This window comes from Gallinula chloropus (assembly GCF_964237585.1).
Source record: "Gallinula chloropus genome assembly, chromosome: 2".
In the NCBI taxonomy this organism is placed as follows: domain Eukaryota; kingdom Metazoa; phylum Chordata; class Aves; order Gruiformes; family Rallidae; genus Gallinula; species Gallinula chloropus.
Genome location: NC_140086.1, coordinates 36,844,657 through 36,859,865, shown reverse-complemented (window position 1 = coordinate 36,859,865; position 15,209 = coordinate 36,844,657). Strand labels below are relative to the sequence as shown.

Genomic DNA, 15,209 nt, shown 5'->3' with positions numbered 1-15,209 from the left:
TTTTGGTATGCAAGAACTGAGAAACAGTGACCTTAGGAAAATGAGTGCATAAGTAAGGAACAGGCTGTGATCTGAATACTGTCAGTGCAGATTGACTGTACCTTAGGTCAGGGTGCAGCTCAAAGAATATGAATGCTGTATAGCTCACATACATAAAATTGATGGCAGTAACAACATGCTCCTGCCTGAGAGCTTTGCTACACTTCTTTAAAATGGGTTTAAAGGAATTATAAATCCCTGTTGGAAACATCCTGGATATGTTACTAGGTTTATATTCCTATGTTTTATTCAGAAATTGTGTTAAAGAACTGTATTTATTCATGCAGTCATATAGTTTAATTTTGGAAACGTCTGCCTTCGTGGATAATGTAATGCAGGATAATCCAATAGTTCTCATGCTTCATTTCTCTTTGGTGCAGATGCTTCCTATATTTTATTCTATGGTGAAAACAGAAGCTATGACACTGAATTATTTTTTTTTTAATATAGAAAGGTGATATGCTGCAGAGCTTTCCCATTACTACTTAAGGCTTGAAGTGCCAGTCAGTCTTATTAATTACTGTCATTAATTCACATTTCTTCTATAGTTTCTGGATCTCAAATTTGTATAAACTTATTTTAAAATTAATTTTTGTTGGGAAGCTAGAGTATGTAGTTAAAGCAGACAGTGAGTTTTGCCAGTGAAAGACTACTTTTGCCTGCATATTGTTAAACAATATTTAATATAGTTTTGCAATCATATTAACTGGCATAGTCTATACTGGAAAACTGACATCTTTTTGTCTCTGTACCTGTGAATACACTAAGAATTCTATTGGCACAGTTCTAACATTATTATTTTTGTAAAAGGCATTAGTGGAACAAATGGAATAGGTCAGTAATTCCTGGCTTTGTATTTAGGTGCTGGAGAACCTTTGGATTTTGTACCAGTGTAAAGTAGAGTAGAACTTGTGGAGACAGTAAGTCAAGGTACATGAGATCAGAATTTGGACCAGTATGTTTGGGAACAAAGAATGACATAAACTCACTGTATTATAGGCGAGTCAGGACAAATGATTATAGACCTTGGAGTTGTGTTACTGGTGTGGTGTTGAGGTTGCTAGGGAAAGGTGCAAAGAAACATTCAGTGTAACCTCAAAGCACATCAGGGCTTTCAAGGCTTTTGTTGTCTGTTGCTATAACTTCTCTGGAGTTATGTATGTACTTGTTCTAGGGAAATTATAGGTCAGTATTACCATGATATCACAGAGATGTTTGATGAAGAGGTAATGCTTTAAATTACAGAAAGGAAGCAGATGATTTGAAAAGGGAGAAAAAAAATAGTCTGCTTTACCCTTCTCATCTCTGACTGAAATACATTGTGTTTGCAAAAGAAACACCATCATCTGATATTTTAAATGTTTCTTTTGTGAATAAATTCATTATATTAATTATTCTTAAAAATACATATTACAGTTTTTGAAGCAAAATAATAACTACATCATAAAGTAAGGAATTATAAATCACCAAGGTACTTGTGAGGATTTTTTCAAGAGCATAGTTTAACTTCACAGTTAGACTCAATGATCTTAAAGGTCTTTTCCAACCCAAATTATTCTATCATTCTATGTTTCTATGATTATATGATACTATACTTTGAAATAATTTAGGCAAAATCAGTGATTCAGCACGTCAAAATCTCCTTAATTAGTAGTCAAACACTAACATAGCATTACTTCTTCTTTTAGGGTTGAGAACTTTTCTTTGCTGTTACAGCCTTATAAATGTTCAGTGCTCTTGGATGAACATGAAAACAGCTTTATTGCTCTTTTTTCCTGAAAGATTTAAGGATTCTTTGCTGAACTTTCCCCTACTTCTCACCATATTTATCTAAAAGAAGTCAGCTGAGTCTTCAGCAAAGCACATTAGGAATTTTCCAATGAAATGTGTGTTCTTTAGGAAATAATGATTCATAGAAACCAGAATATTTTGGAGAAGTTATCCAGACTCAACAAAGTTTAGCTGACGCAGGACAGAGCACAGAGAGTGGCTGGAGCTGCAGTTCTCAGGGATGTAATTTCCCACTTCCTCCTCGGGAAGGACTCTTTACTGTCTTGGAGCCCCTGGAGAAATTTTTCTTTATTGCTAAAAAGCCAGCAGAAGCATTTGTATTGTCTTGAAATAAGAGGTTTTCAGGATTTCCTCTCAAGTGGAATCTCAAAGTTTTTGTTGTTGTTCACTTTGGGACCATCAGAACAGGAGCAAATTTTCCAGCTCTGATTCGCTGTATTTAAAGAGAAGTCCCATGGTCATGGACCAGAATTTGAAGGAGTCACGTACACAATAATTATATAGCTCTTGCCTGTAACTGTCTATTTGGGGATTAAAGACAAGTTCAACCAAAAATGATAGCCCTGCTTCCATGTGATTTGGGGATTTGTTCATTTTTGGGAGGAATATAATGTGTATTTGGTTATTTATATAGTGACATATTCCTGGAGCGCTATGTCAGAATAATATTAAACTAAACACAATCCCAATTCCTCTGAAGGTAAATTTCCTCTCCTGTTTTGTATTTCATTTCATACATTAATTTCCTAATACACAGCCTCGACTTTTCACTAACAATTTATAATGCACACACTTTTAATGTGCATTTTAGCAGTTTGCAGAAAGAACAAATACTGAAGAGCATATATGTCAATATTAGGTATCTGAAACTTTTCAATTTCTTTGTTTTCAGGATTCTTCATTCCTTCTCACTAGGCCTTGATGTTAGAAAGTACCTATGTTTTTGGTTAAGCGGTTTTAATTATTTTTATTAATCTAACATAGTCTTTGGAAATATTTGTTTCCTTCTAATCCATTAATGTAGTGAGAATGGTGTCCATCAGTGAACTTTTATTTATGTTGTATATTGTAATATTCTGCTATAACATGAAGTTTACTTAATTTCATTTACTGCTAATTTTGAGAGTATCTTGTGACAACAATGTTGACATAGAGGACAGTCATAGTGCACATTAGCAATTTACTTGCATAAAGTACCTGCTGTCATGTGCACACTCAAGTAATAGACATACCCATAGTTGTCCTCAAAGCAGAACTTTGTTTAGCCTGTTAAAAAACTGTTTTGCTCAAGTGTAAATTTTTCCACAAATTTCAAATCTGAAAATTCATACGAACTTTATATGATGGAGGAAAAACCACAATTTTAATTCAGTTCCCTCAACTGTTCTCTGTTTGGTTTTTTTCCCATTGAACTCAATTTAACTCCAGTTATCATATTGTCTGTTAACTGTGCAGCTACTGCATTGTTTTAGGGGTGCGACAAGTGGAGAAATCACAACTCCTTTAGCATTGCTCTCTCCTCCTATCCCCACTATACTTACTGTTTATTAGGAGCCCATTATAATTTGTCATTTTAGGATGCTGTTGGATGGATTTTTGGATTCTTTTAAGGAATTCTTTTTAGGATCATCATCTCTTTCTTTCCAGCTTCTAAGTTAGGCAATCAGTCTAACATCTTTCTAATACATGAATTTCTGTGATGCCAAGAAGCTGTGCTCTTAATAGATCACGTGCATTGGATGTTGATGAATGTCAGAGAGTTTTGGAAACAAGACCACTAATGCTGTCGCACAGAAAGAATGAGGAAGTATATGACATTCCTTGGAGCTGGTTGAAATAAAGAAGAGCAATAAACTCATCTGGGCTTAGGATAACATCAACATTTTTTTTTCTTAAATATGTTAAGTTTTGGGGAGGACTAGCTTTCAGATAGTAGTGACAAGTTTCACCACACAGTCTGCTTAAGTAACATCAGTTTGATTAGAAGAAAAGATCACTAAGGAATATATCAATGAGCTGCATTATGAAAAAGGTATCATTTCAATGATTTGCATATAGCAGAGAGCAGACCTTCCTTTTCTAGTGTGTTTCTATATAGCTGTAATCAGATAAAATTATGTAGACAGCTGCAAGTAAGTGTAATAATTTTGGCATAATTAAGTAGCATGTGTTACAGTATCAAAAGGACTTACTGATAAATTTCAGAAACTAAAAGGGAGGCGCTGAGCTTTTCAAAGTTATCTGACGGGGATTATGTTGCTGCTATAGAAATCTCATTGTTGACTTTAAATAAATACAGCATGTATTCATTCATACTAATTCGTTCTTTTTCTAGTACTAGCAGAATACTCTTTGCTTTATGCAAATACAGGGAAGAATCTGACTATATAATCTGATTCAAGCAGACAGTCCCATATAGAAACAAATGATGTGCTGGATGACTGTTCAAGCTCAAAGCAAAGCTGGTCTTGCAGGATGATTGCTTATACTGTGCCAATTTATTTCCAGCTGCTATGTAATGCTAGAAGAAAGATCAAGATGCACCCTGTGTTTTCTCCTGATAGTAATGATCTGATTGCCTCGAGGATGTTATTGTGCCTTTGAAAACAGGGTGGGAGGACGAGGAGGTTGCTATGAAGAGACATGAGTGAGTTAGTCCATGAAGCATTTCCTCATTCAGTTCTGCCACCAGAAAAGCCTGAGAATCTATCTTTGAGAGCTCAAATGAGTCTTCCTGAAAAGCCGGGCACAAGAGAAGCTTGAGACTTTGTAGCAGTTGATCAGTCCCTTCTAGTTGGGCTCCACTCAACAGAGCTCATCTACCGATCAGGAAATGCAGATCTCTGATGAATCTTTAGCCCACCTGCATGGTGTACAGCATCCCTGTCACTAAATTAATATTACAGTTACTTATGTGCTACATATTTAATCCCTGTAAAATTCCCCATGAACATTCTGTTGTCTTGAAAATGGGAGAGAGTTGAAACATGAAAGGGTGTTAATCTGCCTTATATAATTTTTTTTACAAATGGAACTGAAACTAGTATCTGATACCTCTTTAGGATATTGCTTCTTGCACTGCCCCAGGATGAAATCAATGAGTCAGTGAGTTCTTTCCCACCTGTGTAATCACAGAGATTTACAAGTGTTTCTGTAAGACTGAAATTAGCAATTGTGATCCCACCAAACAATGTGTTCTGAGGTATTACCTGGCAGTCAAAATTGCCAGGGAAATATTCAAAAAAGGCTGTTCAAAAAAAGGTTGTCATATTAGCCAAAATGTGGTTTTGTGTAGGTAATTTCACACAGTCTTATTTGTGAGAGGTTATACAACATAAAAGATGGAATTAACCTCGTTTTCATTTCAGTTTATCAACTGGGAGTCAAATAATAGTTTCATCTTAGTATTTATCACTTTACATAAAATAAGTAACTTCTGTTGAGACATCAGACAATAATATCTTCATCTTGATGATATGTCCCAACTATATTTTATGAAAGAAAAACATCCTAAATCTTGAGTTCAGCAATGCACTTAACATAGCCGTGATTTTAAACCAGAGTAATCTATTTAGATAAATGTGTTACCGAAACCTGTTTTGTGTCACCTTTGTGCTTGCTGGAGAAATTTTTCTAGTGAAAATTTAAGATGGCTGAACTTTTAGACAAGAGAAAAAAATAGGACTCTTTTTTTGGGTAGGTTACTCCTACTTCCAAATATTGGACCATCACTGATAGATTAATTAATATAGTAGGTAAAGGCAACTTACATGGAAATAAAGTAAAATCTTTGATAAGGTGATAAATCTTAAACATTTGTAGGAAACACTGCTTTTTCAGGTATCCAGAAGAAGTATTTCCTAATCTGAATCCTAAAGGAATGAACATGTTTTCTTTTTGATGACTTAAGTCAATGCCGTTTCTTTGATAATACTGTGTGTGCTTACAGATTGTCAAGGAGTTTGAAAAGACCTTTTCAAAGTAGGAGATTAAAAAAAAAATATATCTAATTTCAGTCTTGACTCTGGTTTTCCCATTTGCTGTTTCCTTTCTCTGATGAGGGAATATAGGATTTTATTATGCTGTGACTCATTCAAGGAATGTGGATGGAATAGTTTTGTCCTCTCTTTGCATACACTTATAGTATCCTATTTTCTAAATTATGCTGACAGTATGACTATGTTTCAGACATCCACAGGCTTGTTTGTAGTGATAGACCTGGTATAATGCTGCTGCACACATCCTGTAGAACTTACTCAGGATATCTTTGGCCTTGAAGTCCTTGGCAGTTTTCTTGGAACAAGTCCTACAGAATGCATTTTTGGATCAAAGGAAATTAAAATATTTGCCCGGAGGCTGTTTGCCTTTGTAACTCCTGAAGCTCCAAAATGCAGCTGGTTGAATGTAACTAAAACAATGGTCTCTAAGCAAGAGTTCACACTATAAACAGAATGTATATAGAAAAAATGTTGGCTATCATGTATCAAGTTTAAACTCCCATTAAAATAATTAATAGCTGAAGTAATGTTTCAGTTAATAACTCAAATAGTCCATGAAGTATTAGTAAGATGGTGGGGTTTTTACTCTTTATTTCTTTTTCATAGCAAGACAGTGGGGTTTGTATTATTAATTTTAAAATTAAGAGTACACTTTGAAAATAACAGCCAAGATTTTCAAAGCGAGCCACCAGTTTGGAACAGCTCAACTTTTTTTTAGATTGTTTTGCAAACAAGTACATGAATTTCATCTACATTGCTTTTTCCAGAGCAGTGGATAAAAAGTTCAATGACCTTTTGGTCATTGTTTTTGCTAAAGGAATTTCTATCTAGTATCTGGAAATAAAAAAATCAAATCTACCTTGGAGTTTATACTTATATAGCTGGTCTGCAAGGAAAAAATAGTTGGAGATGAAAATGCTTTTGCAGTACCAGGACCTGGAGAAGTGGATCTTTTAACTTAGGTCTTCCAACATTAATGATGCTTGTAGTATTGTGCAGCATGCTTTTCTGGGAACAAATACATCTCTATCCAATGAGCTGCTGAAGTATTCAGAAGGTCTTCTAGATGTATGCTTCTTTCTAATCTACTGCTTAAGAGTTTTAAAGTGTTTTCATTTTACTTTGGAGGTATCTTATGAGTAGTATTACTATTGAAGAAGAAATCAGAATAGTTCAAGTAACAAGAGTTCTTTTGGTGAACAATAGTATTTGTGACTTTTTTTGTTGCTTAAGTCACATGAGAATCTATTCCAATATAAATCCATGTGTAAGAAATGTACAAATAAGTTGCAAATTGAATGTGAAACTGAGATCCAAAATGTCAAACATCTTATCCATCCACCCACTCATCCACCAACCCAGTTATCCCAGTCCACCCAGTTCTTCCTTGAAAGGGAAATCACAGTGAGGGTGACAGAGCACTGGAATAGGCTGCCCAGGGGGGTTGTGGAGTCTCCATCTCTGGAGATATTCAAGACCCTATCTTTGCGATCTATCCTAAGGATCCTGCTTTGGCAGAGGGGTGGGACCTGATGATCTCTTGAGGTCCCTTCCAACCCCTGTGATTCTGTGATATGAAATGACTTTTCTTGCTAGATATATGGAAAAGATAATTTTTTTCATGTTTTTCATAAATCAGTGGGCCACTTCAGTATATAATTTCTAGAATAAGATGAGAATAACTGCAGTTGTTTATGTCTGGTTTGTATTTGTGAAAGCTTAGAATAGGAACATATAAAATCTTGAAAATTCTGGTGGGATAAAAGCAGCAGATCTTAATTCTAGAGATTTTGCTTTTATGACTGCAGTATAAACAGAAGGTTGGAGTAATTTTCCTTTTAATTAAACACAAAGAAACTATCAGCATGGCTGCAGAGCAGACTACATCACTTCTGGTTCCTGTGATTCCATGTGTATCCATATAAGCTTGTATATGTGCTTGCCGTAAGCAGCATATGTATGTTATGTACTAAGACAGGTCAATTTTGATGCAAAAGAAACAACGTGATTTTTTTAGATCACATTTTGGAGATAACTTTTTGAAATTTTTTTTGGAATGGCTATTTAATTTGCATTTTGTTTTCTCCATGTTTTAATATCTTTGTAGTAGTGGTATGAAGTTACTAGTTTCTGCTTGACTGTCATCTTCAGAACAGCCTGTTTGACAAGCCAAGCTTTTAAAGAATTGGTAACTAAGGCATTGCAAACTAGGTATAGAGCTATAAAGGATTCCTAGAAGTAATTTTCTAAATGAGGATTACAGCTTCTGAGTTTTACACTTGTGTTGCCTTGAGGAGTTTTGTGTTCTGTGGAACTGCCTCCTTGGGTAAGAATCATTATGAATTTACATTCAGTTTTCCATCATAAATAAAGCATCCCAGGGGTCATAATAAAGGGGGAATAATTTGGCATAATTTGGGGGGGAGGAATGGTTTTCAGAAGGTACAAACAAATAAATGACCTAAGAGCCAAATATATGAGATAACTCCGAGAGTCATAAAATGTGAAATTCAGATGGGCCAGATGTGGGGTTGTTGCTTGGTTTCAAAGGTTAATTCAAAGTTTAGTGTAAAACAGGTATAGAGAGTGAGAATACGGAGTGAAAGAACATTTTATAAAGAGATAAGTACTTTCTTTCCCCAAGGATTTACTTCAGTGCATTTTTATGATTCCAGGGCTTTGCAAAATTGAATTACATTTTTCTTATTCTTTTCATGTTTAAATAAATTCAAGGTAAGATAACCTCTATGCAAATGGCATTTCTATTGTGCTAAGAGCTAGAAACCATATTTCAGAGCAGAATTTCTACTCGGGATTCATAAGAGCCTGAATAAGGATGGTGGGGCTCTTGGGATGCTCACTTAAAAGAAAATGTACTCCTCTCCCTGCGCCCTGAATGGCAGAGCCTGGATGGAAAAATGGCAGGTTGGGGTCAGTCCGCAACAGCTTCTTTCTGCCACTCTTTCCTCCTCACACTTTTCCTCTGCTCTGATGTTGGTTGGGTCTCCCCATGGGCTGCAGGCCTTCAGGAAAAAATCTCCTCCATCGTGGGTTCACCACAGGCCACCTGCTCTGCTGTGGGCCCTTCATGGGCTGCAGTGGATGTCTCTAGCGTGCTCCTCTCGATGGACGTCAGGGGAGTGCATGCTCTGGAATGTGGAGCACCTCCTCTGACCTTGCTGTTCTCACTTTTTCTGTTACCTGCTATTTTTGTCTGTGTGGCATTGCTTGCTATCCTTTAACTATGTTTTCCCATTTGATTGTTTCTTCTTTTTTTTTAAATTTTATTTTGGAAGCTGTGTGGAACTGGCTGTGTCTGGCACAGGGCAGGCCCCACATCACCTCACCAAGGCCAACCCTGCAGTCCCCCCACTACCTTGAAACAGATACCTTTAGAGTCCTGTTAAATTAAAATATTTTTGAAAGTAGTGTAGAAACCTTGCAGTTCCATGTGCATATGATATCACCAAAAGCCAACTGTTCTTAAAAGTCTTCCAAAAATATGTAAGCTGGGATTTAGTTGACTGTTTCTTAGAGGATTATTTTGGTTACAATCTAGGATGATGTGATTGAACCACGGATGTTGGCTTTTCAGCAAAGCTACCCTTTTAATTAGGATGATGTTGTGAGAAGAGTACGTAGTCAGAGGTAACACTCTTCTGTATCCTCTCTATGGAATATGTTTGCAAATGTTTCCATTCCATCTTTCCACAATTTAGATTGCAAGGAGATAATTTGGCAGAAAGGCCAGAAGATGTCTCCATGGTTTCTCAAACGTCTGAGCCAGCAATGTCAGACTCTGATGGTAAGTTATATAAATATTTCTTGCTCATTCAAAAAAACCAAATACAAGCATCTTGAATTTAAGAGAGGTTGTGTGTGTTAAAGGAGATTAAACACTTCCAGAGAGTGTTCCTGGGCATTTGAACTCAATCATTCACAGATCAAATCTGTTTGAAGAGACTAACATGGTTTTTGTCATGGCCAGTTAGCAATCCACAATAATTCCTAGGCATAGCTTGGGAGCAGCCTTGGACCAGGATTCATTCTTAGTAGACAGTTCGTATGTTAGCACGCTATTTTGGATATAAAATAGCTTAATAGCATGGACATGGGTTGTTCATTGCCAGTTGGGCTCTATGCCAAAGAATGGAAATATTTAATTCAATACTATATATGCATCCACAGGATTCAAGTAAGATACAGTAAAAATAAAAAGAATTACAGAATTTCTCCCTTGTCTCTAAAATATCAGAAATGCTTCTCTGATCTCTCCAAGCACCATTGACTGGAATTAAAGTACAATAAAAAGTGGTTTCTGAAATAGATCTGAAGAACATTTTTTCCCCTCATACAAACATAATCATATGTTATGCTAATCTGCAGTCAGGACACTCGGCCTTATTTCAATTTCTGCTCAGGTTTTCGATCAGAATAATAGCTCTAATCTAATAGAGAGCACTTCCTAAGGGATATCTTATGGGAAGGGAAGTATGCCCTCCTTTCCTATGAAAGATTAAGCTGATGAAGGTTAACTTTATCTTGGCTGTTATTGGAATGGAGACAGAAAGGAATAGAATTTTGGACTGAGAATCTGCAAAGATAAATCTTTCAGTCTATTCCCTTACTGTTGGGCAAAAGCAGATGAGTCTATTAAATGAAGGATTAGATTTGCAGTTTAGTTTTCAGCAGCCACAGGCAGTTTAGCTGTGTTGATTAATTAATGCAAAACAAATCAGAACTAACTTTTGTTGGTTTTAATTATGCTACTAACATTCTGCTGTTTTGTACTAGTAGGTGTGCTATTCAGTGACAGCAACCTGAGCTTTTGCTCATTTCTTTTCCTTCATTTCTAAAGCAGTAAAAAAAAGAGAAAGGGGGGACTCAGAATCTCAACATATGATGTTCTTACAAGCTTGATGAAGATTGTTAACAAGAGAGACCCAAACTGGTAACTGCACTCACCCCTGTGAGAGGAAGGCAAAATTCTTCTGTTACGCGAGTAATCCCCAGGAAAGGGGGCAGTGGTGGTTTGTTTGGGGTAGGTGAGGGACAACACAAGCATGAGATTATTGCAGCAGAAACAAGTAGAAGGATAAGACATACACGTAGGAGAAAGTTCTACAGTTCCTGAAACAGTTTTTTTAAAACAGATTCTCTGCCTTTCTTTTTCTTTGCTGTGTATCCCTCTTGAAGTAGAAATATGCCCACTTTGCCATGCCTTCTTCTGTAACTGTAGAGTTCATTAGACAAGGTGGTGGCTGCTGCTAAGGGACAGAGGCACCAGGATTAAAGAAGGTGATATTGTCAGAAAGTGCTGGATGATGGGTAATAATGGAGCTTGATCTTTCATGGTCACAGAGTATGAACCCGAAGAGTGCTACAGCCATTGTAACCCACTGTGTGTGCTTCTGGATGCTCTGTAGTCAGTGTGGATATAGAGAAGATGGACAGCACTATCTCTAAAAAAACATCTTCAATAAAAATGTAGGGAGCAGAAGTTAGATGAGTAGGGGAGACAACTACATTCATGTTTTTATAAACACATCCTGTGAATATGCATGAGCCCAATATGGCTAGAAAATAGCAAAGCCCGTAGGGCAAAAGAACTGGGGTCAGCAGGGAGGTACTGTCAGATTTCTGTCAAGAGGTGCTCTCAGAAATGTTGAGCTTTTGAGAAGTCTTTTTTTTTCTTCCTGAAAATGTTGTCTAGTAATGCATTTTGATTTAAAAAAAAAAGCATGGCTGGATTTTACAAGTAGGCAGAGACTAGAAACAGACACGCAACCCAGGCAGCTGCATATTGTATCAGCACTTTCTATAACTGCAGCACACTGCTCGTTTTCTGTGCATCTGATGTTTATTTTCAATTAATATTATGTATGTGAAGATGATAAAAGAGACTCCTAAAGATGTCCTTAGATAAACCTAAATAACCAAGGCATCATGTTGCATGGAATTTTTAGTTATGTGCTCTTGAGAATGTATTAAATCATGAAAAAGTGACTGACAGGTTTCACTTATCAGGTTCATCTGAATTTATATTCTGCTCTGACTTAACCAGTACCAATGACCTTACTAAGAGAAAACTATGCATCGAGAAGTGCTGATATAAACCCTTCATTCAAAGAAATATGCAAGCAAGGTGCTGATGTGCAGCAAAGTTGAGGGTAGCTTTCTTTAGATAATGATCTGTTTCTGGGTTAGTGGGAAATGGTTGTTAGATCTGGAGCATCTCTCTTGTGGGTTTTAGATGAACTAGGTACAGAAGTAATTGGCAGCACATCTGATCTAACAGCCCTTATAAATAAGCCTTACTAAAGCAATTCCACCTAATAAAGTCAATGTAATAGCTTATATAAAAAGATCATCTGCAGCATCAGGCACTAGACTGACTCCACTGGCAATTTGGATCTGGTTCTAATTAACCACTACACTGATTTCCCTCTAGTATAATCCTGCTGCATTGGACAGAGTCCTGTTTGATCTAAGTAGTAAAAAGGAGAAATGGGAATCAGGCCTCAAGATTGGAGAACATAACATGCTTTAAGGCTTCAGTTTCTTTTTGCTGTCCTAAACTATACCTGTCAAAACTGTTTTTCTTTCCCATTGGTCCACTTCACAGGAAAGAGCTGAATGAAGAATTTAGTAGTTAGCTTCTTGATTTTGATTAGAAGCAGCAGCTTTGGTGACTGCACAAAAAACTTCTCCTGTAGATGCCAAACCTGTCAGGTTTGTCTTTTGGATCAACCCTCCATTAAACCTCTAGCTCTGTACAAATAGATGGGCAGGACAGCTGAAGCTTCAAAAGATATACACTGCAGCAGGACTGATCTGGTAAAAAAAATGCATCTGTCAACCCCCAGTCTGTTTTTCAGGTTGGGGGGATTGTAAAGGTCATCTACTAATGTGTATATTTTTATTAGGTTTGGCTGTTAAAAATAATATACCTAAAACATAACAGTTCATTTAATCCCAGTTCTCTACAAGTACCATAGGTCCTTGTCTCACTTGTTGCAGTCTCTTTTGTTGAAAAGTACCTTATCCTTTGAGTGAAAGCCATGACATAAGGCAGGAAAAGAAGGCATCATTGCAGATAAGATCTTTGGAGTTAGTGCATTCTTATATGAGGAAGTTTAAAACACAATAATTTATTAAGGAGTAAACTTTTAATATTGGATAAATGAAAAGCACAGCACTTGTAAACAGTTCTTCAGTTTATCTCAGAAAAGCTGTTTGCAAAGTGAGTTACTTTGTGATGTAGTATGCAACTCCACATATTTCTGAGGTGTGGGCAAAGAGTTGTTTCTTTTCTGTCTGTACCTGGAATAATGTAATTGCAGTGAAAATGATAGATTGTATGGGACTCTGCCACTGTGTGTACATATGGTATTTTCTACTGTATTCTGTTGTTAAATCTACAGCTTATGCTGTGATACATAATATTTCGTTTGCTAAATAGATTTTACAAAGCAAATTTTACATAAATAATTCATTCAAATAGGAGTCACTGTTTTTTCTTATTTGCAGTTAGCCAGCTCCTGTTTTTGTCCCATAGAAACTAAAAAGCTTCTACTTTTTTTTTTTTTTTTATGTAGAGAAGAAATTTTAAATTTGGGACATTCAATGGGGTAGGATTCTAGGAAACACATATGTGGCTGTTCCAGATGGAACTGCATGACCAGGGTAAAAAATTAATAAAGATGTGAATATATGGAAATTAGGGTTGAGAACTAGACATGGCAGTGACAAAAATGTGGTGTCATCTCCCAGCTCCTGAACAGTTCTCTGACACATCATCGTCACCTCTTCTTCCTCGTCTTTGGTGTTTGCAATTACTGTGGTAACCATAGCAGCTGTACTCAGTATAGTTCTGTTGTTATAGTAAGTATAGTCTGAGATGTTCAACAAACCAGGGCACTTTTGGTAACATAAGAACCTCCCTGTTGATTGTCTGAATAACAGCAGAACCTAGGGGAGATCAGGGCATCTTGTTTTCTTAGACTGCTTATGATCAGTACCTAATTGCCTAGCAGACTGTCAGGCAGAGTGAAACTGCCTAGCATGGTACTTGGAAATTGCTTTCTCTGACATAGGCACATAAATTCTGTTTGAAATCATTATGTGTATGTCAAAGTTGCATTCTAGACTCTTCACAATGTCATGGTTTACAAATGTGGCAGTATGGGCATAAATCACAGCTCGTGTGGCTTTTAAACATTGCATAAAGTGACCAGCACTTAGTTTAACTGTATTAATTAAATGGAATTTTATTGATGGTATTAAAGCTGAAGATCCACTATAAAGTAAAAAGATTATTTAGTTTTAATAGTAAAAATAATAAACTATGAGACACCTTGGCAGCTGAAGGAGGCTTGCTTACCACTCTAATCATGTTAGACACACTGTTCTACATTGCATTAAGCTTATAAATTAAAATCAGACATAAATTAAAATCCATTGAAGTGTATCTGAAAAGCACTGTGTTTACAAAAAATGCATTTATCTTACCAGCAGTTAATTTATAGGTGTTTTATTTTCAAACTGACTAATGCTTACTTAATTAGACTGATTTACTTCTCTTCTACCTCTTTGGAACAGCTCAAGTACCCGGGGTTGAATCACTTACGGAAGATATTGATGAATTTCAGAGTGCCTCTCAAATGGCAGGATCTGTAAGTATCTTCCCTTATAGATAATCCTGTAACTTTTTTAAAGTAGCTTGATAAAAATTAGATTTTGCATAAAGATAAAAGTTGTGCTGGTCTAGAGAGAAATAAACCTAATTTACCTAAGCCCTCTGAATTTTCAGTTCTCTGACTCATAATTTTTTCATTCTAGAAGGGGTGATCTTCCGAAATAAATTATTATGATCTCATACGAACCCATATGTTGTTGGATTTACTTGTATGGCTCCCATTTAAAGTGCAGTCATTTTATACAACATCTGTATGTTCTTAAATGTAAATCAAATACCCATTTTACCAGATAGTACTCAATTTTGCAAAATTAACAGAAAAAATAATGAAAACTCTAAATTTCATGATGGATTATGTATGACATCATAATATCTCAACTGTAATTTTGCTTTTTGGTAATATTTGCTTGGAAATTAATAAGCGAGGTTCCTATCTAACATAATAATAATGCAATATTACACTTAGTAATATTTTTTATCAGTTCTTTTATTTTGACATTCAAGAAAATCTTTGCAGATTTTAAGTTTGTAGAAAATACACACCCAGCAATAAAATAATTTTTGAAAAATTATATAATCTGAATCTTGGTACTAGATGTATTGCATCAGAAATTTGAATGTAGTATAAAGAAGGGGTTGCTTTTTTCCTGAGGTAAGTAACCTAACAGAGTTCCAGATCAATT

At 36.0% G+C, this 15,209-nt stretch overlaps 1 protein-coding gene across 1 annotated transcript in view; it reads left to right on the top strand.

Annotated features, from left to right (window-relative positions):
• The window catches only part of LOC311189013 (uncharacterized protein C8orf34 homolog), a gene marked incomplete at both ends in the record, with an annotated part of 171,045 nt that overhangs the window by 120,428 nt on the left and 35,408 nt on the right, over positions 1-15,209 (top strand). The window contains 2 exon segments of the mRNA XM_084260598.1: positions 9,548-9,633; positions 14,430-14,503. Coding sequence (XP_084116724.1) covers positions 9,548-9,633; positions 14,430-14,503 — 160 coding nt within the window.